This window comes from Azolla caroliniana, unplaced genomic scaffold (assembly GCF_043228905.1).
Source record: "Azolla caroliniana isolate FFs.n. ecotype wild unplaced genomic scaffold, voAzoCaro1.0.p SCAF_21, whole genome shotgun sequence".
Lineage (NCBI taxonomy): Eukaryota > Viridiplantae > Streptophyta > Polypodiopsida > Salviniales > Salviniaceae > Azolla > Azolla caroliniana.
This window is the reverse complement of record NW_028230456.1, coordinates 10,762,610-10,790,151: the sequence shown is the minus strand read 5'-3', so window position 1 is coordinate 10,790,151 and position 27,542 is coordinate 10,762,610. Positions and strand designations below refer to the sequence as shown.

The 27,542-nt window shown below is 40.7% G+C and overlaps 1 protein-coding gene across 1 annotated transcript; it reads left to right on the top strand.

The window, feature by feature from the left end:
- Window positions 1-14,662: 14,662 nt before the first annotated feature.
- On the top strand, window positions 14,663-27,006 carry LOC147850623 (uncharacterized). The gene is made up of 3 exons (XM_087336278.1): window positions 14,663-14,885; window positions 14,985-15,506; window positions 26,852-27,006. The coding sequence occupies exons 1-3, from the start codon at window positions 14,663-14,665 to the stop codon at window positions 27,004-27,006; spliced, it is 900 nt and encodes a 299-aa protein (XP_087192404.1).
- Window positions 27,007-27,542: the final 536 nt, after the last annotated feature.

The following is a 27,542-nucleotide window of genomic DNA, read 5'->3' as shown; positions in this document are numbered from 1 at the left end:
CCTCATGGGAATCTTTAGATAGTACTAGCACATTATCAGTACAATCAGTCTTCTCTTCAGCACTTGCCACATTATCAGTACAATCAGTCTTCTCTTCAGTACTTGCCGTATTCTTTCCACACTCTTCATGGGCTTCAATCTTCTCTTCAGTACTTGCCATATTCTTTCCACACTCATAGGCTTCTTTAGACATAGTGTTGTTTGTACATGCCAACTGCTCTTCACATATGAATGCTTCATTTTTCTCACAATCCTCATGTGTGGAAGATGTGCTTCCAGAGTCTGCCTCCTTGCAAAGGTTAATTTGATTCTGACTCTGATGGGAATCTGATTCTGCACTTGTGCTCCATGAAGTTCCCGATTCATTTGATTGCAGTTGGGAATTAGACTGCTCTTGTAAACCTAATTAATGGGATTCCAAAGAATATTGGTATGAACTCACATACTCAAAAGTTTGCAAACAATGAACATAGGGTTTAGGGCCACATTTTTACCTAATGTTACATCGTCATACTGTACAGCCGTAGATACCCCATTGCAAGTGGTGGGCTCGGTCATCTTCTCCACAACATCTAGGTGCTCAACAATGTTGTTATGATCTATAATAACAACAAAAATAGGGTTGTTATGAGCTAAATCATTGTTTCCAAAGTCTGGCTTTTGACGTGTACCTGGGAGTGTGATAAATTCATCTTCATGATCAGGTTTTGGACTCGTATCTCCGTCACCAAATATCATTTCATCATCAGCTAGTAACACAAGTACATGGTATTAGACAATGGATTAGGTTGACAATGCTCCAGACAGGTGAGAACTTATATGACTCACCATTGCATTCAACTTTGCCTTTCTTGCCGTTTCCATACAACATTCTTGCAACATTTCTCTTCTTACTGGGCTCTATTTGTAAAGAAACTGCATTTCTCTTCTTAGTGGGCTCTATTTCTTGATGTTGACCGGAGCTTGGGGAATTTGTTTGTAGAAGCATATGTTCCACTGCTCCAATGGCCCTTCTCATACATTCATCCTCATCATAAAAATCATAGGTTATTGGTAATGATGGTCCCTAAACCTTAGAATGTGCAGCAGATATTGAGGGTTTAGGCACAGGGGCTGGTTGTTCCATTACCTTCCCTGGCGTGGAGTTGCTTGACACTACAACAACATTCATTGCAAGAAACAAAAAAACCTTGAATGTTAGTACCATCATCTAAAATATATAATGTAGGTCACAAGAGCTGCTTCCCATTTTACACAATGTACCAATCATGAACAATGTACTACTCACATAGTTCCTAAATTACTGAACTAGTACTAATAAGGAACACTGTACTGCTCACTTAGTTCCCAATTTACACGATTAGTACTAATCATGCACAATATACACAAGTAGTACTAATCATGCACAATATACTACTCACTTAGTTACCAAATTACACAAGTACTAATCCCAAAAAATGTACCATTGACTTAGTCAAATTAATAAGTAGTACTAATCTTGAACAATGTACTACTCACTTATTTCCTAAATCACTGAACTAGTACTAATCCCGAACAATGTACTGCTCACTTAGTTCCCAATTTACACAAGTAGTACTAATCATGCACAATATACTACTCACTTAGTTACCAAATTACACAAGGAGTACTAATCCCGAACAACGTAATGCTCACTTAGTTCCCAATTTACACAAGTAGTACTAATCATGCACAATATACTACTCACTTAGTTACCAAATTACACAAGGAGTACTAATCCCGAACAACGTAATGCTCACTTAGTTCCCAATTTACACAAGTAGTACTAATCATGCACAATATACTACTCACTTAGTTAGCAAATTACACAAGGAGTACTAATCCCGAACAATGTACTGCTCACTTAGTTCCCAATTTACACAAGTAGTACTAATCATGCACAATATACTACTCACTTAGTTAGCAAATTACACAAGGAGTACTAATCCCGAACAATGTACTGCTCACTTAGTTCCCAATTTACACAAGTAGTACTAATCATGCACAATATATTACTCACTTAGTTAGCAAATTACACAAGGAGTACTAATCCCGAACAATGTAATGCTCACTTAGTTCCCAATTTACACAAGTAGTACTAATCATGCACAATATACTACTCACTTAGTTAGCAAATTACACAATTAGTACTAATCCTGAACAATGTACTACTCAACAATGTACCACTAACTTAGTCAAATTACACAATTAGTACTAATCCTACAAAATGTACTACTCACTTATTTTCTAGATTACTGATCTAGTACTAATAAGGTACAAAACTAGTACTAATAAGGAACAAAGTACTACTCAGTTCCCAAATTACAAAACTAGTATTAATCATGAGCAATGTACTAGTAACTTAGTTCACAAAGTACAGAACTAGTACTAATCATGAACCATGTAGTACTTACTAAGTACTAATCCAACAAATGTAGATTGGTATTTTGCACACAAGTAATACTGAACATGATATGTCTTCTACACACCTAGTTACATAACTTGTACTAATTACACCAACAGTATTAATCTTGAACAGTATTAGTACTAAACGTGATATGTGTTTGACACACCTCATTTCCAAATTACAATAATTGTACTATTATTCAGCAATTTACTATACACCTTGTTCCCAAATTACATTACTAGTACTAATTCCCAAGTTACACAAACAATCTTAATAGTCAACAGTGTACTATAAGTATAGTGTTTACTAAACTAATACTAGGCAAGTTGCAATATAGATTGGACGATGTTGTACCTGGTTCCCTTTTAGTACTACTAATTGTGGAAAATATCCCTTCAACTACACATACCAATTATATATTAAGAGTACTGCCAATACTAACCCACATAATTAGGGTTCCACATAATAGTTGTTAGAGATTACACTAAATTTGAAGTATGAATTGTGGCATACACTAGTTCTAGTCCAAATGTTAATTGACATCATATAATACAAACAATAGAATAGTAGAGCCACATACCGTACGGGTGTACTTTTAAACCCCAAGCATAGTACCACTCAGCCGCAATTGTAGTTTTACAGTCCATACATGTATTCTCTTTCTCAAAATGATACTTAGCACATAGCACATGATATGTGTGCAAGCATGGTGTAATCACAACATCCATAGCCTCCAGCTTGAATCCGAGGCGACAAAATATACACCTGGAAGATTGCAAACACAAGTTATAATATATTAGGTGCTCACTTATTTATACCAGAGAAGTAGAAATAAATAACTTTTAAAGCCAATACCGTGATATAGCTATACTAATAATGGTACTTTCTATACCACTTGAGTGCTCAATTACAGATGGACACAAAGTATCAAAACCATTTTGTTTTAAATCCTGCATCAAGCATGCGAGGTTCTAAGAATGCAACTTTAAGGCTGACAACTTATTATCTATTTCTTCATGTGCATTCCTGCAAGTATCAAGGTCTCTCATCTGTGAACCTAATTGAGTGCCCATATTGTTTAGCTCTTTCTTCAACTCCTCTTTCAACACCTCACTTTCTGAATTTTGGATTGTCGATGCAATCCATTCATATGTAGTTTTTATTGAAGAAAATTTCTTTTCTGCATGTATCTCAGCTGATTTAACTGCTTCCAAATCAGCAAGTAGTGTTTGTATTCTTGAGCTCATAGAAGCTATGCAACCGGCCATCATCTGTTCATGCTTTTCAGTCATTGTGGCCCGTACCTTTGCCTCTAGAACTTGGTGGATAGGTGTTATAGCTAGAATATCCACATGAGAGGTTCCAGATGACTTCAAGCCAGTGTTGGTACTGGAGGACCCTTTGTAATGTTCTGACTGGTGCCGATTAAAATCTTCCCAATTTACGTCAATGCCACCTTGAACTTCACATGCAAAAGCACGTGCAAAAACAATACCCACCTCATTGTTAGTGATTTGATTTGTATCATAAACATGTTCGTATCTCGTCTTCAATAAATTCATGTATTCCCTCTTCAAATCACTTATGTGGAATCCTCGCCTTGTGTCGGGATGTGCTGACCCCCAGGTTTTTAACAACCACTCTCTCAGCTCTGGATACACGTCAGGTCGTGCTCGAAGGAAATAATTCCATCCAAGAGGTGTGTCTCGACTGATGGAGTGGTACATCTTCTTTCTCTGTGTTGATGAATTCATCACCCTTTCTCTTGTGGGTGTCTTCTTGCTTTCTTTCATGGGTGTCCTTCTTCCTTCCTTCACTGGTGTCTTCACTTTCTCTTTCATCAATGTCTTCTTTATGGGTGTCCTTCTCGTCATTGTCCTAGTCAACACAATTCTCAGGGAATGAATATGCATGTACTAGAAGAAAACTCAAGCAATTACCATCAACACATAGCAAATCATCACATTGCATGTACAAACCATGTCAAACACACAATAACCCTAAATAGTCGGAAAAAAACTCATCCATGTCAAACACACAGACAATAAAAATAGACGGATAGGAAAGTCAAAGAAAACGAAAACATTGTAAATCATCATAGCCAACTCCATCACATCGCATGTACAAGCCATGTCAAACACACAAAAACCCAAAATAGTCGGAAAAACACTCATCCATGTCAAACTCACACAAAATAAAACAGATGGACAGGAAACAAGAACAAAACGAAAACATAGCAACTCATCATAGCCAACTCCATTTACGTTGCATGTACAAACATGTCTAACACACAACCACCTTGATCAAAATATTGTCATACATTTTTAAAAGAAATACAGAGAAACACAGAGAAAACAAAAACATACCAGTTGGGCATGCAACACATAGACTATGAATAATCAAACCCTAAAAATGACCATACACATGCAAATAAAAAACAGACAGACAGGAAACATTCAGAAAAAGAAAACATACCAGTTGGGCATGCAACACAGAGAATACCTGGAGGTCGTACAACTTGCAGAGGTACCACACCGTGTTGATTTCGACAAACGAGGCTGCTGCAGAGGAGACAAACGAGCATAGACAGAGGAAACAAACGAGCATACACAAGGAAGGAAAATCAACAACACATACAACGAGCAGGGGAAACAAAAATCTCTGCGTTCAGAGATCGAACCTGGCACAGAGGGGAACACAAGAACAGCTACGCGGGGAAACAGAGAATCGAAGGTGGAGTGAGAGAGAGAAACAGAAAGAAAGAAAGAAACAGAGCTTTGAAGGTGGAGTGAGAGAGAGAAAGAGAGAGATAGACCTGTAATAGATATGTCGTCTTTCTTTAACTTTCTGCCACTGTCTGTCTGACAACTGAGAGAGAGAGAGAGAGAGAGAGAGAGAGAGAGAGAGAGAGAGAGAGAGAGAGAGAGAGAGAGAGAGAGAGAGAGAGAGAGAGAGAGAGAGAGTGAGTGAGAGAGAGAGACATACCAATTGACATGTTCGACTACCCATACCAGAGAGAGAGAGAGAGAGAGAGATACTGAGACTGACCAACTGTCACAATGGATACCTTCTCCAGGTGTGCTTTTGTACAACTCTACCTAGGAGATTGGGGCAACAATTAATGTATTAAATATGGCCTAGGGACATTTCGAGTGTGACGTACAATATCTTTGTGCATTCGAGTGTGACGTAATGAATTTGTTTTTTGTTTTTTGAAACTTATTTACAATTTTTAATGTTTATTTTCTTCTTCGATTTAGTACTAAATTTTTGGCCAAAAGTTGGTACACCGTAGCATGCTTCAACCCTTTATTTCCTAAATATAGTGGTCACGCTCGCTAGATGTGCACGAGTCATTTTTTATTGGTGTACATTTTTCTTATAAATAAAGTATTCACGCATTCTAAAAAATGCATGACTTTCCTTTTAATAAAGGTAGGCGTAAATAAAGGTCTTATATGTATTAAATCTATATTTAGAACACTTAGGATAAGTTAGTACAATGGTAAGGTTGGGGTTTGTTTATGTGGAGGTATAGGGTTTGAATCTTGCCCTATGCACGTAATAAATATTTTTAATATTTTATTTTATTTATTATACGTACTGTAAATCGGATATAGTATTTTACATATTTCACGTAGTGTGTGATTCACACTATGACATTCGCCCCCTTCGAACCTGCACATCCTCCGGTATGTGCCGAAGTCGCCGATGCTTGCTATTCACCTTCATCTGAAGCTTCCTCCGATTCTCCCCTTACGTCGACTATGAGTTGTAATCCACTTTCTTCGCTTCCCGCATCACCGCGATCTTCGTCTGATTGCTCCTTCTTGTCGGTCTTGTCTAGGATCACATAGGGTTCTTCATCAGTCCGCTTCTTGAAAATCTTCACCCGTTTCTCGGCTATAGGCACTCGTAACATCGTTCCATCCAACTCACATAGTCGGTAAGTTCCGTTGTCGAAAACTTTCCGAACCTTGTATGGCCCGAACCACCTTTTCGCGAACTTCTGCATCGTTGTATGTTGATGATCCAAACTATTGTCGTAGACAATCACCCAATCTCCTTCTTCAATCTTCCGCAGTCGTAGTCGGTGCTTTGTGTTGAACTGGCTTTTATTCTGGAATCGTGCTTCTTGTTGTCGGCGTATTGCTTCCACTATGTCTTCCGGTCTTCCCTCTAGTTGTCGTATCCGGACCGCTAGTAGTTCTTCCCGACTAATCTCTTCCTTCCACGGTAGCACTGTCTATGTTGCGATCGCGGTTTCCGTTGGCATCACCGGTGCTTGTCCAGTCATGAGTTCTGCCGGCATGTAACCGGTTACGGAGCTATGCATCGTCCGATCCGCCCATAGTGCATACGGAAGCATCTGCGGCCAATCCTTCACCCTTCCATCGCATGCCTTCGCAAGTGCTTTGACGATCGGACTATGTCCTCGTTCGATCTTCCCGTTGGCTTCCGGATTGTATGTCGTTGTCAGTGTTAACCGAACTCCATGTTTGGTGAAGAATTCCTTAGCTTTATTAGAGTCGAGTTCTTCCCGATCCGCAATCACTTGTCCTACGCACCTGTACCTGCAAAACACCTCCTCCAAAAGAAATTGGCATACTGCAGAACACGTTTTCCTTCGTAACGCCCAACCTTCTACTTGGTTTGTGAGATCTTCCCGAGCTAACACCAAGTACTTCTTTTGTCCGATTCCATTTGAAGTTGATTGTTAGTGAGAATGTCGGATGTAACTCATCTCGGTGTCGAACTCCGGAGTAGATTTGACACTTCTCGCAGCTTTCTGTGAACTCTGTTATATCTTTGTACATGTTCTTCCACCAATATTTTTGTTTGATTTTCATAAAAGTTGCCCACGTTCCTTGATGTTTAGCCCAATCGGATTCGTGAAATTCGGACATTATCCGGTTTCGTTGCTCTTTCGTCCCGACTACCCGAAGTGATATGCCATCTGGTCTTTTTGGCTTCCTCCATATTAATCCATTTCTCAAGAAGAACTTTCGGACTTGCTGCTTCTTACTTCGGATCTTGGCTCTCTTCTCTTTATTGTCCGATGATTCCTCGATTTCTTGTAGCACTTTCTCGATCAGCAAGCTTTCTCCCTCGTATTCTTCTTCTCGGAATTCTTGGATTACGTTCACCCGGCATATGTGCTCCGAAGCAAAGTAGTCTTCGGAAACTTCTTCATTATCGGATTCGGTTATGTCATCCCCGAACCGTGGCCTTGATAGCATATCCGCTACCGCGTTGTCTTTTCTGGAGATGTGTCGTACCTCCGGATTAAGAAACTTAACATATGCAATCCATCTTAGCATAGCCACATCCGGTATCGTGCAACACCGCATCATCCCAAGTATCAGAAGACAATCCGTTTCGATCACTACTTCGGCTCCGGTCAAATAATCTCGATCCGATTTGCTTGCCGACACGACTCCCCATAATTCTCTTTTGACTTGTGCATATCCGCGTTGCCTTTCGTTGAGAACCTTTGCCCCGAATTGGATCAGATATCGCGAACCATCCGGATCAGCTTGATTGATGACCCATCCGATTCCAGTTGGACTCGTGTCAACCGTTACTATGATCGGTCGGTCATTGTTCGGCTTCTTTGGTGCTTTTGCCCTCCATAGTGATTTCTTGAGCTTCTTCACGGCTTTGGTATGCTCCGGTTTCCATTCAAACTTCTTACCCTTCCGCAACAAGTGATAGAGTGGGTCCGCAATATGTGCATAGTGCGGAATCCATATGCTCCGAGAAACCTTCGGACTTCAGATTGTGACTCGCATATTTCTTTCATAGCTTGAATTGCATCGATCTTGGTCGGTGACGGTCTTCAACCGTAGGGCCCATATAGATGTCCGACTACCAATATTTCTTCTTGCCCGAATGCTGATTTCTCCTCGGAAAGTGTTAGGTGCACATCTTCTAACTTACGAAGCACTTTCTCGCAATCGCGAATATGGTCGACTATGAACTTTCGGCATCCTCGATCATCCATAGTTTCATCTTTTTCTTCTACTATGCATCCTTTCAACGGAATGTCATCTAGGAACGACATTGTTATCTCCGAAATGCAGTCTCGAAGCACCTTGTTCATTGCATTCATCATATGTGCGACCGAGTTCGTCGCGCCTTGTGGTAGCGTACACATCCGAACTAATCCTATCGGTGTCCGCATGGTAGTGATGTCTCGACTCTCCACGCCTACCTGGAATTGGTCATACCCCGAGTATAGGTCTCCGATGGAGTATATCGCTCGACGGGCAAATGCTTCCGCAAATTCGTACACTATCGGACCGACTCCGGAGTTCCGGATCGTGACTTTGTTCACCGGTTGCAAGTCTTGGATAAATTGGAGTGACCCATTCTTCTTGGGAACCGTAAACCATCGATTTGAGTACGGAGCGTTTGATGGCTCTAGAATTCCCATCGCCACCTTCTCCTTGAGCAAGTCGATGACTTTCGGAATATGCGCCCGTGGCACCGGAATCGGCTTCAGGTTCCACGACACATGGTCAATCGTGAAGATCACCATCGGCTCCACTATCTTCGGATCAACACACCCTATCTCCTTCGATGTGAATGCAAATTCTTTCCCATGTTGTTCCAACATCCCTCGGAATCGTTCTTCTTCATTTTGTAAAAGGAAACCACCTCCACCGATCCGAAGTTTCTTCCGGGTCTTATCTGTGAAGGCATGTCCGATATCCATGGACTTCCGAAGTGTCGGATCTCCCGAGACATCTTTCCTCTTTTGTTCGCTATCGGCGGGTAGTGGTCCTGTGGACAATTTCACCTTCTTCTCCATGGTCTAGTATTTCCTACTTACCATTGCTTCTTCTTTGCGGAGCGCATCCGGCCCCATTCTCACAATGATCTCATACATCGCGACCGATTCCACCGGGAGTACCCGGTCTCCCTAGCTTGTATCTTTCGCGAGCTCTTCAAGCCTTTGTAGCGTGCTCCCATAGAACATTTCTTCAACTATTCCCATGATTTCTTCATCTTCTTTTATTATTGATGCCGACCGTAACTTATCCTCCACTTTCCGGTATTCTTTCTTCATTTCTCCGGTTACGGCCGTGTACGTAGATGCCCCATCTGGACCGATTCGTACTTGTTTTGCTCCGAGAGTTTTCTTCCTATGTGGGGTATCAAGGCTTCTCGGACTATCACTTCCCCACTCCGCAACAGTCCGCTCTAAAAATCCATCCTTGTTTGGGACAAGAGCTCTCTCTTGTTCCTTTCATGATTTGCCGGCACTGTTAGGAATTGGATGGTTTTCCCTCCGTTTTGGCTCCGAATTTGTGCAAAAACCGCACCGCTATCGAGCACCTTCGTCTCCATCCGTGATTCCATGATAAAGGGTTGCCCGAGGATCACAGAGTGTGAGACCTCGTCTTGTACGAAGAAGTTTTGGTCGATCTCGACATCCCTGATCTTCACCGTCACATCCGGACAAGCCGCAAATAGATCTTCCATTGCTTTAGTGGCCGCCCGGATCTTCCATCCATGATTGGTGTTAATAGGCCACTTCCCCTTCCGGTAGAACTCTTTGGACATCAAATTGATCTCCGATCCGTGATCAATCAATGCTAGCACGGGCTCTTTGATGTGGCCGATTCGGACCGGAGTCTCTGTAGTTGCACGAGGCGAGGAGCTTGAATGCCGGAATCGTTTTTCCTTTCCCTCTTCCGTCGGAGTTCCAGCTCTCCGGTGTCTTCGATGGTCCAGCCGCATCCTCCGTGCATCGCCGCATCTCGTCCACATACACCTCATGTAATTGACATAGGGTGTATGTGCTATTCTTATCGACGGGGCACTCCCATCTTGTAGCTTCCCGGATGCCTTCCGCGGTGCTTCGGATCTCGTTAGAGTCGGTTTTCTCGGTATTTTCTGGGTACCTTTGCTCCCGATGACTCCTCGACACGTATTCCCGTGGTTGTTGTGTAATTGCTCTTTGCCGCTATTTCCTCCTCTAGGACCTTCTTCATGCCACCTTTTCAGAAGTTCGGTCGGAGCGGCTTCCGAGAGTTCATCGAATGAATCTGATTTCCCTTGTAGTAGATAAGATCCCGTCGTAGCGCTTCCTTGTGCTCGTCGCAATCCCTCCGATCATGTTCAGTGCTATCGCACCATATGCACCGACGGTCCATATACTTGGAACTTGTGGGACGATCATCCGACTTCTTCACCATCGCGATTTTTAAATTATCCATTTCATTCAACAATTTCCCCACCGTAGTTGCATCGATTCCCTTCTTGGTCGTAAATTCCCGAGCCTGCGGTTGATGGTCTTCTGATCTGGATCTCGATTTCGGAATCGGTTCCGAAACCCTCTTTTCTTCGTTGGCGCAACGATATCCCGCACGCTTTTCCATGTTTCGGTGAGGCCACTCTCGGTATTCGTGTCCTCTAGAAGCACTCCAAGATCCTTCCGGTCCCGGTCGTCTACGGCTCGTAAGAACATGATAACTTTGTCCGGTGCGAGGATGGCTTGATCTCTCGCAGACAACCTCCCGAACCGACTTTCGAATGCCAAAAACACATCGAGGACCTTCATCCCCTTGTCCGGAGTTTCTACCCAATACTCGAATCCTCTCCGCGTTGCCTTGGAGGAGTCCTCGATAGCGAACGTGGTCTTTAGCGCCTCTTCAAATGCTTCCCACGTCGGATTTTGTTGTCGTAGCCCGTGGATAGTTGCTTGAAGCCCGTCGGTAGCTACCCGGTTGAAGGATGTCACTTGCAGTCCTTCCAAAATCCCGCATCGTATCATTTCCGCCTTGTAGTCCCGAAGATAGCGTGATACGTCCTTCCCGTTGAATTGCCCGATCCGTTGCACGAGCTGCTCTACTGCCGCCACTATCTCCGACATCGCACGTTGTTCTTGAAGCATCCACTCGAACATCATCATCATGTTGTTAGCCTCCGGTTGATTTTCCATCTCTTTGCCACCCGTGTTCACGTCGGGTTCACCACTTGTGTCGTGCCTTTCGGCTCCGGATCGTTGTGTGAGTCGGGTGGGAACCACTGAGGTTTTGGACTAGGAGAAAGAAGAATATGAGATAAGGCTCCTTATGAATGGATTGCAAGAAAGAGATATATTTGAAGGAAGATATAAAACTCGTCAATCCCACGAGTATAGTGTATTAATTGATACTTAGAATGTAAGAGAGAAATAGATGGAAAACATCGTGAATCCCACGAATATATTAGATTGATCAAAATCCTTGTAAAATAATCAACAACCCCCATACATTATTCTCTCCTCCTTATATAAGGATGGAAGAGGCTAAGCATAGCTTCATGCTTCTTCTTCTTTTTCTAAAGTGTTCATGCACACTAAATGTGCATGAGTTGCCTTTTTACACTATGCTTTTATTTCCTAAATATAGTGGTCACGCTCACTAGATGTACACGAGTCATTTTTTATTGGTGTACATTTTTCTTATAAATAAAGTATTCACGCATTCTAAAAAATGCATGATTTTCCTTTTAATAAAGGTAGGCGTAAATAAAGGTCTTATACGTATTAAATCTATATTTAGAACACTTAGGATAAGTTAGTACAATGGTAAGGTTGGGGTTTGTTTATGTGGAGGTACAGGGTTCGAATCTTGCCCTATGCACAAATCGGATATAGTATTTTACATATTTCACGTAGTGTGTGATTCACACTACGACAACGGAGAACGCAATTTGGATGAGCAGAATCCATCAATAAGAGTGATAATCCATGGCCCAGAAATAGATGGCGCTATTGTAGATGGTGGGTCAGGAGTATATGTAATTAATAAAACTACTTGTGACAAGCTTGGTATCACTAAATGGGAAGCATGTCCATTCTGGTTAAGAATCGTCGATACTAGTACGGTGCGACCGATCGGATTAATTAGGCAATTAGATGTCATTTTAGTTGGTCACACTTTTCAAATATCAATAGTAGTGCTTCATTTGGAGGCTCCTAGAGCATATCCTTTGCTATTAGGGTGGCCATTGTTAAAGACTGCCAATATTAAGCAAAATTTTGAAATCAGAATTTATTAACATTCTGAAAAGGAAAAAATAAAATTCAGGTATCCACCTCAAATAAGATTACTACAAGTAGGCAATGTCTGTCGGTTCATGCTAAGGCAGTTAATATGATGGAAGGATTGGATGAAGTGGAGGAGAATAATTATTTTAATGATAACCCAAAAATTATTCCCTTGTTCGAGTTGGACATATTACAAGCTCTTACATCATATGTTGATCCACAAGATGACTTACCACTTGATGATCAAACAATGAAAGAAATCTGCCTTCAGCAGGAGACTACTGAAAAAGAAATGAAAGTATCTCAACGACTTCAAGCATCGGCATTAGAGGAGATAAATTTAGCTGGGGAAGATAACACACTTGAACCAAAATCAATACTGATCGCCAAGGACATGTTGTTAGGTGACAAGCAATGATTAATCATCTTACTCAAACAATATAAGGATGTGTTCGCCTGGTCCTTCGAAGACATGAAAGGGTTGGACCCAGATTTCTGTCGACACCAAATTAATCTGCATAAAGATGCGAAGCCGGTTCAACAACGCAGGTATCGTCTGAATCCTAATTATGCAATTAAGGTCAAAGAAGAAATAGATAAACTACTTAGGGTAGGGTTTATTTGTCCTGTGAAAAAAGCTACATGGTTGAGCCCAATTGTAGTCGTATCGAAAAAGAATGGAAAGATTCGGGCATGTGTCGACTATCAGAAACTTAATGCAGCAACAATAACGGATGCATTTCCATTACCGTTTACGGACGGTATATTGGATGTAGTGGTTGGTCACGAAATGTACAATTTTCTAGATGGCTTTAGCGGGTATAATCGGGTAAGAATGCATCCGGATGATCAAGAAAAGACAGCCTTTGTCACCGAATGGGGGGTATTTGTGGCGGTCGTAATGATGTTCGGGTTAAAAACAACCCCAACCACATTTCAAAGAGTCATACAGGGAATTTTTGTTGAGTACATTCCAGCATTCAGGCAAGTTTTCCTAGATGATTTTGTTGTCTACAATTGAACATTTGCACTTGTGTTTGGAATGATGTCGGAAAGGTCGACTTAGCTTGAATCCGGCAAAGTGCGTGTTCAGAGTTACAAGTGGAGCATTATTAGGACACATTGTTAGTCAAGAAGGAATTGCACTTGACCCAAACAAGGTCAAAGCTATATTAGATGCACCAGCACCAACCAACTCTAAGATCCTTAGTAGATTTTTAGGGAAAATTAGATGGCATAGTAGAATGATAAGATATCTTGCTGATGTTGCCATTCCCTTACATATGGCAGTTCATAAAACACCTTTCCAATGTATGAGTGTGGAGCAGGATGCCTACGACTGCCTAAGGGAAATGCTTTCTAAAGTTCCGGTGGTCCAACCGCCTGATTGGAACAAACCATTTCATGTGTTCGTCGATGCATCTTAGGTAGCAATCAGAAGCGCACTAATGCAGTAATCCGAAACAAGCTGGTACCGACCAGTTTACTACGCCAGTAAGAAACTATCCACAGTAGAAAGGAATTATTCAATAACTGAAAGGGAAGCTTTGGGAATGATTTACAATATCAACAAATTTCGACACTACCTTTTGGGGAAGAAATTTACATTCCATGTGGATCACTCTGCTTTTCTATATTTGGTATCCAAACAAGAATTAACCGGCAAACTAGCACGTTGGACACTATTACTTTAGGAATTTGAATTCGACATTCTACATAGGCCAGGAGTGCAACATGCCGTCGCAGATTACCTTAGCCGCTTAGAGTTGGGAGAAGAGGGCACAGGAGTTAAAGATGATTTTCTGGATGGCCAACTCTTTCGAGTAGGAACGATACGAGTGCAAGAAATAAATGAGATCGAGGATGCTTGGATTACAGAAATGACAATTTTTCTTACGACAAGGTTACCACCCGAGCATCTATCAACAAACGAAAGAAAACGGTTAGTGGTTCGCAACTAGAATTTTTGTCTTTTAAATGACACCATGCACCATAAAGGAGCTGATGGAATTTGGCGACCAGCAGTACGACAATTTGAGAAAGAGATAAATCTTCGAGAATCTCACTATGGTCTAGCGAAAAGGCACTACGCCGACGAAACTACTACTCGGAAAATTTGGAACAGTGGGTTATGGTGGCCAACAGTTATGAAAGATGCAGTCGAATATTGTTGGAAATGCGATTTATGTTAGAGAATGGGTCAACCTACCGAAAAAGACAGGATGCCATTTCAACCTATCTTGCCTTTGGAACCATTCCAGAAATGGGGATTAGACTTTGTCGGCCCATTTAAACCAGCAACGATTCAAACAAGGAATCGATACATCATAGTAGCCATTGATTACTGCATTAAGTGGGTAGAGGCTAAACCCTTACGGGATAACATGGCAGCATCGACAACAAAATTTCTATACGAAAGTATATGGTGCCGGTATGGGTGTCCAATTGAATTGGTAAGTGATCAAGGTACACATTTAATTAATAAAATTGTACATGAATGATATAAATATTATGCAGTGGTTCAGAAGAAAAGTATTCCTTATTACCCTCAAGCAAATGGGCTAGTGGAGTTGACAAATAAAACATTGCAAATGATACTCAAGAAAATAGTTAATGAAAATCGTACAGATTGGGATCAGAAACTGAATAGTGCCTTATGGGCATATAGGACTTCATATAAGACTTCTATCAAATCGACTCCTTTTCGCATGGCATTTGGTTTAGATGTCGTAATGCCAATAGAGTTTCAAGTTCCGACACTCCGAATTCAAGCAACAGAAAGGTTAGATGAGCTACAGTCGGAACAAATTCGGAAAGAAGGATTACTGCTACTAGAGGAAAGTCGGATACAGGCTATGATAGATTTAGAGCGGAAGCAACGACAAACGAAAGCATTTGTGGATCGTCACCGTCGACATGCAGAGAAACAATTCCCAATCAAAAGATCGGTGTTAGTGTCTCAAACAAAAATGGGGTCTATGCCTAGGAAGCTTCGATTTCAATGGACAGGACCATTCTGGATTATTATTAGCAAAAATGGTACGTATCAAGTCGGAACACTGTCCGATGACATTCTACCGAAATGGGTAAATGGTTTTCGGCATAAACCCTATCACGGGTCAATACCGGAGAACCCCTTTTAGGCTACATTCTCCGCAACGTGACATGGTAGACGTCACACACAAATAAATAAATAAATAAATAATAGTAACTAACTAATTATTATCTTGGCAAAAAAAGTAACTAATTGTCAGAAAAGGAAATCTTGGGAAAGTCTTTGTCACACTATAAGTAAACTAGTGGTAATAATACATGCACACATTAAAAGAGTAGTGGAGCCATTATTATTATTTCTGGACTATTACTTACATTAATAGTAGCTTTCTCTATTCCCTAGGTATCATGCAACACTTCATTTCCATAAAACCTATTTCTTCATCTTTTGTCACTACAAAGACAAAAGTGTATTCGTGCTAAAAAGTTTTCTGCCCTTCCTCGCCATACCTAAAGCTTTCTTCGCTTTCACTACAGAACTCCGACCTTTCTCTCGAAGACGAAATAATGCCAATCCTTGTTTCCGATAACTTGCGCAAGTGGCTCGTGAACAAGAATCTGCAGGGTTTCATCAAGGTTGCAGAGGCAGAGCCCCACCCTCATGCTGTAGAACTTCTGCAGCAGATCAATGTCTCCAAAATTACGAACAAACAGGTACGCCGAGTATTGGAATTAAAACGAGAAGGCTTTCATGTTGTCCAAAAAATGGACAAGGACATGCTCAGGTCGTATTTCGGAGAATATTCTCCTCGGCCAAAGCTTTTCAAACACAGGGAGGGGAGGACAACTTTTTTCATGAAGTAGCCAAATTTTTGTTAGAAGTGGGATTTGTTAGTCCCCGATTTTACTGCATGCCCAAAAAGAGAGTCAGCTTCATAATTGCCACGTACAAGGGCAAAGTTTTTGACTGGGGGTTGCTGTCGGCAGAAGCTCTGTGGGAACAACTGTATGGGGTGCAAACTGGGAAACCAATGAAGCCGATCTTTGCTCACTAGTTGTCGGTGCTTTTTCTGACACAGAGATCGGAAATCCGACCAGAAGAACAGAGGCTACTACGGCCACAACTAGCTTCCTGACCCCGATGACAAGTACAACGTGAGGAGTGGCAGGAAGCAGAATCAACGCAGGTCGATATCACTCAACCTGAACCCGAACAACAACAACTGGTACCCTCACCTATTCCGGAGTCGACACAAAATCCCCAACCCGACTCCGTACCTGTCCCACAACCACCCCAACCTAATCAAGAATCGACACCTGTTGAACTTGACCAACTAATGCAACGACAAAGTCGGGTAAAGAAAAGGGCTCGACGCTTTCTGCAGGCTCAACAAGAGGAACCTACATAGAAAAAGCGGAGAACAGAGGAGCAAGCCACGCAGAAAGGGCAGTCGTCGGTAACAACGGTGCGGGAAGCAACTGCATTCTGCAACATCCCTCCAGTATCACATGAACTTGCCGCCATTCTACAATTCAGCAGTTCTTATGAATTAGTAGAGTGGTTGGCCCGTAGATTATAGGAGGTGTCGGAGAGAGTGGCACAGGAGCACCGGGATCAGATAATGATCCAGAAATCATTAATTGGAGTTGTTGAGCCGTAGGAGCAGCAAGAGGTCGATCAGATTAGCTGACAGCGGAATGCGAAAAATAAGGGAGAAGCCATCCAGATGCCACCATTGCATGAGGCTCTGGTAGAGGTACATAGAGAATATGTAAAGGCAAGCCAAGCAGCCAAGGATATGGCTGATTTGTATAAAAAGGCAACGGCATCATGGGAAATTTTGAATGCTCAATGCACAAGTAAGCAAGCCGAAAACTAGCAGTTGTCGGAACGACTTCGACAGACAGAAGAACAATTGCAAAAAACAAACAAAGAATTGTTGCAATAGACTTCATCAAGCAGACCCTTAGCACAGAACGACAATTAACTTGATTAAGATACAGAACAACAACACTCTTATTAATTATCCGCTAAAGATTACAATCTCATCGGGCCTTTTTATAGGTCTCCCGCTCTAGGTACAAACCAGTGTCAACCGACAACCAGTTACGAACTGGTTCGGATCCGGATCGGCATACCGATTCTGGGTCCGTCCGTTCACTTCTCAAATCATAATAATTCTATATATATATAATCAGTTCCTGGTTATTAATTATCCCCTTCTTCCATTTTGGACTTTCCTTGCCAACCGGTTAACACATGGCACGCCCGTGGGATAGTGTCTTTTACGTCAAATCCCACAATCTGGTTTCAACACGTTCGCGTTCACAAGTGGAAGGATTGCGCATTCCACTTGTAGAATCTTCTTAAAACGAAGCAAATACACCCTCTCTACAATAATTGGATGCACTAGTATCACATGTTCCTCAACTTGATAAGAATTTGCAAATATAAAAATACATGATAGATCTACGAGTGGAGATCATTAGAAATCATGCAAGTTTAGACATGTTGATAAGTTAATGTATCTAAATAAAGTTCAACTATGGCTCAATATGGCACTATTGTGCGACAAGGGAAACACTAACTTAAAGACTTATATTAATTAGGTAGGTTTTACAAAATTATGAGGTGTACTTGTATCCATACTAATAAAATGAGATATAATTTATACTTTGACCCATACGTGCATGTATGTAATTGTCGAAAATGTAGGATAGTGCACATTAGGATAAGTGATTGGAATAACTAACTTATTAAAGTATTCAATACTTATATTAAAAGTTGATCTAATCTATTCCTCAGTTTGTTCATATGGGATCAAACCATATGTGTATATAATTGTGCACAATGTAAGGCAGTGAACTTTAGGATAATGTCGTGGAAATAACAAACCTATTAGGCTTTCATACCTGTATTTAAAATTGATCTACTCTATTGCTTAGGTGATTCACACAAGATCAAACTCCGAACGATAACGCAACTGGAACCATTATCAACACACTACACAATCTAAGCAGCAATGGAATAGAAACATAATAGTTTTAACAATATAAGACAAAGATCCATAATAACAACATGGACAGTCATGGCAATAATTATAGGGCCATGTTCTGTTAAGGTTAGCTTGGACCAAAATCAGCCTCCATTTAAGCTAGTTCATGTTTCTCCATAAGTTTGGTAGTCAGCTATGCACGCGGTGAAACCAATATCATAAATCTACTAATGAGGTATATAAAAATAAAATTGAAACATATAGATGATTATAAAGAATAGAATCCACTAGGTAAAACCCAAAATTTGTATTAATAATGTGAAATCTTAACAAATCGTCAGTGTCATATTCTTTATAGAGTCTATTACATAGCAATCAATTCATCTACGTCATTTTCTTCATCATCTTGTGTAGAACTGTCTTCGGCTATACGTGCATTGGTTTCCCCTGTTAGCCGGGCCAACGAAATATCTTCTATAAGCTCATCATCAAGCTCTATTAGCTCTCCCGGTTCGCCGGCTAACGGAGGAATAGGCTCTCGCGAAGCGGGTTGAAACCTTTCTGTATTGGCGAGGTTCTTTGCACCGACCTCCTCATCCTGGTCTGGGCACTCCCACAAAGCCTTAATTCGCATATTAATAAATATAACTTGGTCCTCGTCCTTCTCCAATGCAACTGTATTCCTAAACAGCTTCAATGCACATGCTGACGTAGTTCCTATGATGTAAGTAACAAGAAGATTTAGTTGTCAAACGAAAAAAGTGATTGGTTATCTCAAGATCGTTACCCTAGTTCGAGGAATACCTGTGCCAGAAAAGAGATCTAATATCCAGTCTCCTTCGACGGAAAACATCTCGATCAAGCGCATCATAAGTCGTTGAGGTTTTTGGTATGGGTTGACAAGTCCCCGTTCTGTCGTGGTGACATGTTGCAATTTCCGAGTCACTGCTGGATATACCAACAGATTTGAACCTCCCACTTCATTAGAATGCTCTTTGATTCTCTGTTTTTTAATTTCATCGAAGTAGCCAACCGTTATGTACTCAATGGCATTAACGAACTGAAAAGTTGGCCCTCTATTTACATTGGTCTTGATCCTATAAAAAATAATTCATCGAGTTAAAAATAGATTCAACAACCTTAAGAATTGCAATATAATGAAAGACACCTATAAATAATCCTTACCATGCAAGGTTCTCGATGCCATGGCAACGAGATCTCAAAGCTTGAGCTACCGAGTACCCTTGGTCCATACTATGAAAGACAACTATTCGCCACAAGGATGCGGTCGTTAGCTCAGCGAAATCCTTGACCATCTTCTCCAATTGTTTAAACCTAAACGGTTCATCGTCGTATGATGACCCAGCCATTCGAAATCCGTAAGGAATATCCGCAATCATTAGCGTATATTCCTTCTTTGGCACCTTCTGGATCAAGTCGATGACATCACCGCAAACCACATCGTAGTAAAGATCTCTCGTAATATCTTTCTTGTGGCTAAATTTTTTAAACGAGCCATCTTCCTCCATTTCGTACGCCTTGACTAAGCGACGATCCTTTTCTTTTCTGGCTCGCTCGAGATGTGCAAGGAAGGATGTAGGGAAATCGTGTATATCCTTAACTTCTCCTTGTTTCTTGCCTCGACACGGTTTCTAATAGAAGCAATAGGACATCAAGTATTATTATACAACCTCTACATATGATGAAAGGGTAATGAAAAAATATCAATACTAACCCAATCCTTGAATGCAATAAAATACTCTGATAACGCCTTATACGAAGACGTTAGAGGATAATCCTCGGTCACTTGTTCCCAAGTTATACATCCAAGTTGTTTCATCATTACTTCTTGGATCTTCATGTACACCTTATGACTGTAAAATTAGAAATCAAGATTAGAACTTTGAATTACACCAGATAGACTACAATTTCAGTATTTGAAAGACTTACTTATTGAACTCGGTGACCATTTCTTCAAGGCTTAAATCTTTCGCCACAACCCTTGACAAAACGGACACAAGAAGCTGCTCGTCCTTAATACCTTGCATCGCTCTCCATAGAGACAGCTTCATGTCGTCTGCCGCTTCTTCAATTGTCAAGTCAATTTTCTTGGCGGCTTGTGACTTTAATTCTAGTTGAGGGTCAACCCTACATTTCTTTTGTCGTTGACCCTTTACCTCCTTATTCTCCCACATTGAGAAGATTTGATCTTGGAGGTCCCATACTTCTCCATCTCTAAACGCCAATTGAAACCAAGATTCATACTTTCGAAGACCATCGGACCTAACATTATCATCTACCACAATGCCGACTTCATGCAGACATTGACGTCGAAGGCCTGGATGTAACTTCACACCAAACTTTTGTTTCACATCTAAATACTCGTGGTGGAAGAACCGGATACGCTCAATAGACGACATTTTCTGCCTATAGTCATTATCATTATTATGGTCCCATGCCAACAGCTTAGCCTCTTCGGTTGTGAGCCCAACATATATTTTGCACTCGGCATACTTGAAGAAGAAAGTGGTTGGATGTTCTCTTACAAGTTGTCGACGTGCCTCTGCTGAATGCGATCCACCAATGACAAAATAATTATATTGATCATGCTTTCTGATATCAAAATCTTCAATGGTTTCACATTCTTCAGGATCCACCATAACAATAAAAGGCACCACTGTGGCATGAGGATTAATTTTCATTTTTTTCTTGAGATTTTGAACATGCATGCGATGAGGCTCTCTAATCTCAAGTGGTCTTCGACCTGTTTTTTCATCAATAGGGGGCCGATGGATGTGTGTTATAGGCAAATTAAATACTTGCCCTTTCCTGACCAGCTTCCGTTGCATTAACTCTCTTCTTATTTTATTCTGCTCGGATGACAAAACACCCGAGGCCAGCTCGGCTCCTGGCGTCCCCTTATTATCCTCTTCTTCATTTTCACTTGTCGAATCCGTATCCGACATTTTCGTTGTCTTCTTCTTGGCTGGTCTTGACTGGACTTTGGATACCTTTTTAGTGGCCTTCAAGTGGGAGGGCTCTTCATCTCGTAGAGTTACATGGCCTTGTATATAAGGCCTCAAGGTAACAATCAGGTTTTGTGAGTTATCAAGTGCTTTTTTGAACACTTCAGGCCCACAAGATTCCTTTACTAAAAGATCTTCTGAAAGGAACACTTTGCGTACCCCCTTGGAGCACTCTATCATTACCAGTATGTTGGCCGAATCTGCATCTTCGTAGTCAAATCGTAGAATTCGGCCATACATAAATGGAGTTTCTTTTCCTAGCTGCCCCTCACCCTTCTTCTTTGCTGTATACAATACGACTTTTTTCTTTGAGTCGACATATTGCATACACCATTCCTTGTCCATTAGATCTCGGTCAGGAAGGTCTTCGCCTCCAGTAGCGGCGACAATTTTCTTTTGGCTTACATCACTATGGGGCTGAGATTTTGTCTCTTCGTTAAAGAGAAGCTTTTTTCCTCTCTTCATGGTCTCCGGAGTTACCTTGGTCTGGGCTTCGATTGGAGAACCTTGTATGCGAAGCTTAATTTTCTTCACGGGTCGGTCTGACAGATTCTCAAACGACCTATTTAAGAAAGTATATGCAAAAACATAAGTTAGACAGTTACGTAGATTGAAGTTATTATTATAATGAAGAACAGTTTCTAGGAGCAGTAACATATTCAAAAATCTATTCTAGGCAGGGCTATTCAACCTAGAAAATATATATCGTAATAAGTAAAACGGGTTATATATTCTTTTAAATAGTAGGTATGACTTATATAGATTCTAAACCTATATTGATGAGAATTTGCCATAGTGAATGCAATTTGTAGATCATTTTCTACTATTTTAAGCTAAAGTAGGTCAAAAAACACTTATAATTAGAGCATGTATTTGTTTAGAAGTAAGTAAACTCAACATAAAAAGACTGATTTTGACAGACAATTTGATAACATTTCCACCCCGTAAACGATTTTTCTCTCTCAAAGGCTACACTTTAAACACGAACTCGATACGCCGTATCGAGTTCGTGTTTAAAGTATAGGTTTTAAACACGAACTCGATACGGCGTATCGAGTTCATGTTTAAAATTCAAACTTTAAACATGAACTCGATAAACACGAACTCGATACGGCGTATCGAGTTCGTGTTTAAAACCTACACTATGAACACGAACTCGATACGCCGTATCGAGTTCATGTTTAAAACCTATACTTTAAACACGAACTCGATACGGCGTATCGAGTTCATGTATACAATACAAATATTTACACACGAACTCGATACGCTGTATCGAGTTCGTGTATAAATATTTGTATTGTATACATGAACTCGATACGCCGTATCGAGTTCTTGGGAAACGAAACATATTTACAAAAATGTCCACAGTGTCAGAGGCCTACCTGGACTCCTCGCGCTCGACTCTCTTGGAAGACATGGTTGATCGTGTTGTGTGGAGGCGGAGATCGCGCTTTCGTGCTTTGTGCCTTGAGTGCTCTGTGTGCTCTGTGTGCTCTGAGTGCTCTGTACGCTCTGTACGCTCTGGTGAGTGAAATATGATGAGGTCTTCCTATTTATAGGGATTGAACCCATGGTTAAAGTAACCATAGTCATCTTAACCAATGTTGGTAACTTTGAGGATAGTTAGTTTGTAACCATAGTCACATTAACTATAGTAACTTATGATTGTATTAATGATTATAAAGTCAAACTAACATATTGATCAATCTTTTATACTCATAACAACCTACAATCACTTCAAAGGTTATGAAGGAGACAATGATAGAGGTTCATGAATGTACCAATGATTGATTACTAAAAGCAAAAAATTTTATGACTCTCAATAGTTATGTATTAAAGATGTGGGCATGAATTAACCAATGATTGATAAGTCTAATATTTAAAATGGTGAGCATTAAAGAATCAATGAGTGAGACGTTCTATATCAAAATGGGTGTCATTAATTAGCCAATGATTTTAACATTAATCCAACATATTCAAGGCTTGTTAATGATTAGTTTTATATTTTACTTGATTTAACATCATTTAGATCTAGTTTATATAATGATTGATAATTTAAGTTAAATTACTTTATTAAAAATAATTTTTAGATGTATTGTATTTTAATAGAATATTACATAATATAGACATTCTATTGATTTGGCTTTTGTTTAGAGAGAAGTTTATGTTTAGGGAGGAGTATATGGTTAGAGAGGAGTATAACTTAGAGAGCCCTATCTAGACCTTAAGCCATGAGTGAAGATTCACCGTTCTCGATTGAAGAATATTGTTTGTCATCAGACCCATCGTTTACTACTGAAGAGTATTGTTTATCAACAGAGTCACCATATTCGATTGAAGAATATTGTCTTTCGACCGACTCACCATATTCTATCGAAGAATATTGTCTGAGCTCATCTACAGGGAATGCAAATAATGACACATGTGAAGAGTTCTCTATTGAAGAATACGATATTAATAAAGATACCGGGAATGAAGGAAGTGCCCAGGAAACATTGAATAACATTGGCGATGGTCAGAACAGAGAATTAGACTGTAACAAGGTTACACCAACCTCTATGCAGGAAGAGAAATCTGGGAGCCCTATGCATATTAGAAGAATCCCACGAAGAATTCGTCTGGCTAGATTTAGCTTGGTGACATCAGATAAACAGATTGGATTTGATGTCAACAAAATATGTTGTGCCCGTGGTTGTATGTCTATGATTGGAAAATCAAAGTTGCGAGAATTAAGGCGATACTATTTTTCGATGACCGGTGATGAGCAAGACACTTACCTCGGATCACATATGCAACTAGTATCTGACAAATGTACGGTTCCATGCGCAACTGATATGTAGAGTTGCATTCAAAATTGTGTTATGTGTTAGTAACATGCGGCTACATAGAGTACAACAACGTCTACTTAGCGGGGATCAGATGCTCAATTGTAAAGAGGTTCCAAGTATGAAAGGTGCAATTGGAAGACTAGCTATTGGCTGGATGAAAACTTACTTTCAGTTAAATTGTGAAGTAATGCCCACTACAGGTAGGATGCATCTTTCTGATAATTATACCCGTCGGGAAGTTTATGATGTCTATCGATCTGAAATGTTGGGCTCACGTAATAAGTCTATCACCTATAGCCAATTCACAAGATTATGGAGAGCTCGGTTTTCAAATGTTATTATTCCTCGTAAAGTACGTATGGGTTATTGCTCCATTTGTGCAAATCTTAAAAGTTTGGCTAAAGGTGCAAAGACATCAATGGAAAAGGATACGAGTAAGAAGTTACTACAAGAGCATCGTGAGGCACAATCCTTAGAACGAAGGAAGGCGATGCATCATAGAGAGAAGTGTTTGAAGAGGCCTGAACAATACATGTGCTTAATGATAGATGGCATGGACCAGAAGAAGACATGCTTGCCGCATATGCGGAGGCTCCCCAAAGATGTCAATGATGAGTGCCTTGTTCAAATGCACTTGGTGGGATGCTTGGCTTATAATAGGTCTATTCGACCTCACGTCTTCATTACTTACCCCAATGTTCACAATGACCCTAACCTAACAGTTACAGTGATTCACCGAGTTTTGATGTCTTGGGGACAACCTTTCCCCCCTGTTCTATACATTCAATTGGACAATACTGCTAGAGAGAACAAAAATTCAACTGTATTTGGCTATCTAAGTATGTTGGTCAACCTAGAATTGTTTAGGAAAGTGAAAGTCAATTTCCTTTTGGTTGGCCACACACATGACCATATAGATCAGATGTTTAGCACATTCTCCAGACAGTTGTCTCGGCATGATGCTTTCACTTTACCTAAACTATTTGATGTCATTTGTGATGCATATACACCACGCCCAAAAGTGTTACACTTGAAGGAGGTATATGACTTTAAGAGATATATATTAGATGGGGGTGGTGGGAATGTTAAAGTGCTTGCTCAGTTAAACAATATAAGTTTCAATCACATTTTTTTGATAAAGAAAAATGGAATAAGTGGTTCTACACTTTTGTATGCTAAACAATATTCATCTTCTACAACATGGGAACCTGAAGGTGGTTGCCAGTTATTACTTTGTATGCCGAGTACAATTGTCCATGGAGCTAAGCAAATGCCAATTGAGAAGAAAGGACAGTTGCAGAGCGACTTGGTATTAGAACAAAAACGGTCATGGCTCCAAGCCTTAGAAGAAAAAAGAAAACATATTGAGGCCGCCAAGAAATATGCCACACAACAAGACACGTCATGGTGGGATGTATTTTATAGTGATCAGAAAGAAATTATAGACAATTGTGTATCTGTTGATAATTGGAATTTGGAAACGCCATTCACATGGTCGCTGCAACATGATCGCGTAAATAGAAGTCCGGAGCGACTAGTAAATGCGATTAATGACAGCTTGGTCCATCCACAACAAAGAGACATTTATGTGGGACCAAGGATGACCAAAGCAGCCGAAGCTAGATGGCAAGGAAATTTGCAAGAGCTCACCGCGGGGATGTTGATTGCAACGCCGGCTGATGAGAACTCACATGGCCACCAATTTTGGGTTGGTAAAATTCTAGAAGTGCTAATGCATGAAATAGATAACACGATCAAGTCTATAAATGTTCATTGGTACAACACTAGAAGTGCAAATGCTTTTACAGGTAAGTATACATTGGAGATGATTGAATGCCAAACAAGAAGGGGAGGTAGGAAGAGGAAGCGAAACATTCGTAACACCTCGACCCTTGATATCTCTGATGTGGATATCATCGTGTACGACTTCACACTTACAAAAAGCCGGATGATTAAGGAAGTCAACAATAGATATAATAAAAGAAAAATTACCAGGTCTACAAGGTGGCTCGAGTCAAAGGCAAACGAGATCTGCTACATATAATCTAGAGTCAAACCATTTGGTTTATGACGAAGATAATGCACTGATTGGTACATCCGAGGATGATGAGGAGGAATCGTCATTGTATATTAGTTATAGTAGTGATTCTCCGTAAAGGAGTGATCATGAATGTATATTTGGCTATTAAGTGTAACTACATTCCGCTTGTAACAAATCGAGTAATATAAAATCATGTGTTTTGAATTCTTATGATTTCCCAAAAATCGTTTCTTATAAAATAACATTGGTTGTAAAGTTTGTGATATAAATTGAGAATGTATGTTTTTGAAATTCGTCTTTTTTTAGTTACTTCTAAATCACGAAAATAGTGGATTTTTAACCTTTTTCATAGTATGTTTGAACTTGTATGATACTGGTATCAATGTGTTTTGTAAAATCATTGAAAAACCCCTAAAATTTCCCTTCTCCTTCCATTTATGCGCGATCCTTCCACTTGTGAACGCGAACGTGTTTTTCATTCATCCTCCAAAATGTCCAGAAATCTTTGATCTAAGGGTTCCAATGGTTCTTCGGAAAGTTGTTCTGTCATCTGTTGCTGCTATTGTTCCTCCTCCTGTTGTTGCCCCGATTTCTGTTGTTCCTTCAATTGCTCTTGTTGTTGCTCTCGCTCTAGTTGTGGCTGCTTCTGGTTGACGTCCGTTTCCTACGGCTCTGCCGGTCTAACCGGCTCATCCTCCTTTTCCGGCTCCACTAGTCTTACCGGCTCTTCCTCCTTTTCCGGTTCTACTGGTCCTAGTGTCTCCTGGTTCTGCTGTCCGGCGTGCATCGGTTCCTGCAGATGACCTTCATTTAGTGGCTCCTCCTGAGTACTATTTGGTTGGCTTCCCCCGGCTTTAACCAGCATTTTTTCTGAAGATGGCTCCTCGTCACTGATGCTAATCACCACAGTTTTCTTGGCCACTTCTTACCGTCGTCGTTCCCATTCGTACTTTTCGAAACGGAGTTGGTTGTCTAGTTGGTCATCATCCAATTGTGTCACCAACTGGCATACCGCCACCCTCTGCTCATCAGCCAAGAATATGAAATCATCCAACAGTTCTTCCTTTATCGCTTCGATGCTTTCCTTATCCAAGATGTAAACTTCGTCGCCCTCTTTCCGCCGGTTTTCCGCATTTGCCCACAACAACTGTAGCTCCGTTGCCTGCTTAGCCCACTTAGAGCACCACTAT

Excerpts from the sequence above, each read along its gene's own strand:
- LOC147850623 (XM_087336278.1), top strand. The coding sequence starts at position 14,663 with ATGGGTCAACCTACCGAAAAAGACAGGATGCCATTTCAACCTATCTTG. Across the intron at positions 14,886-14,984 it reads AACAAAATTTCTATACGAAA|TGGTTCAGAAGAAAAGTATT; the intron begins GTATATGGTGCC and ends AATATTATGCAG. Across the intron at positions 15,507-26,851 it reads GATTATTATTAGCAAAAATG|AAATCTTTGATCTAAGGGTT; the intron begins GTACGTATCAAG and ends CAAAATGTCCAG.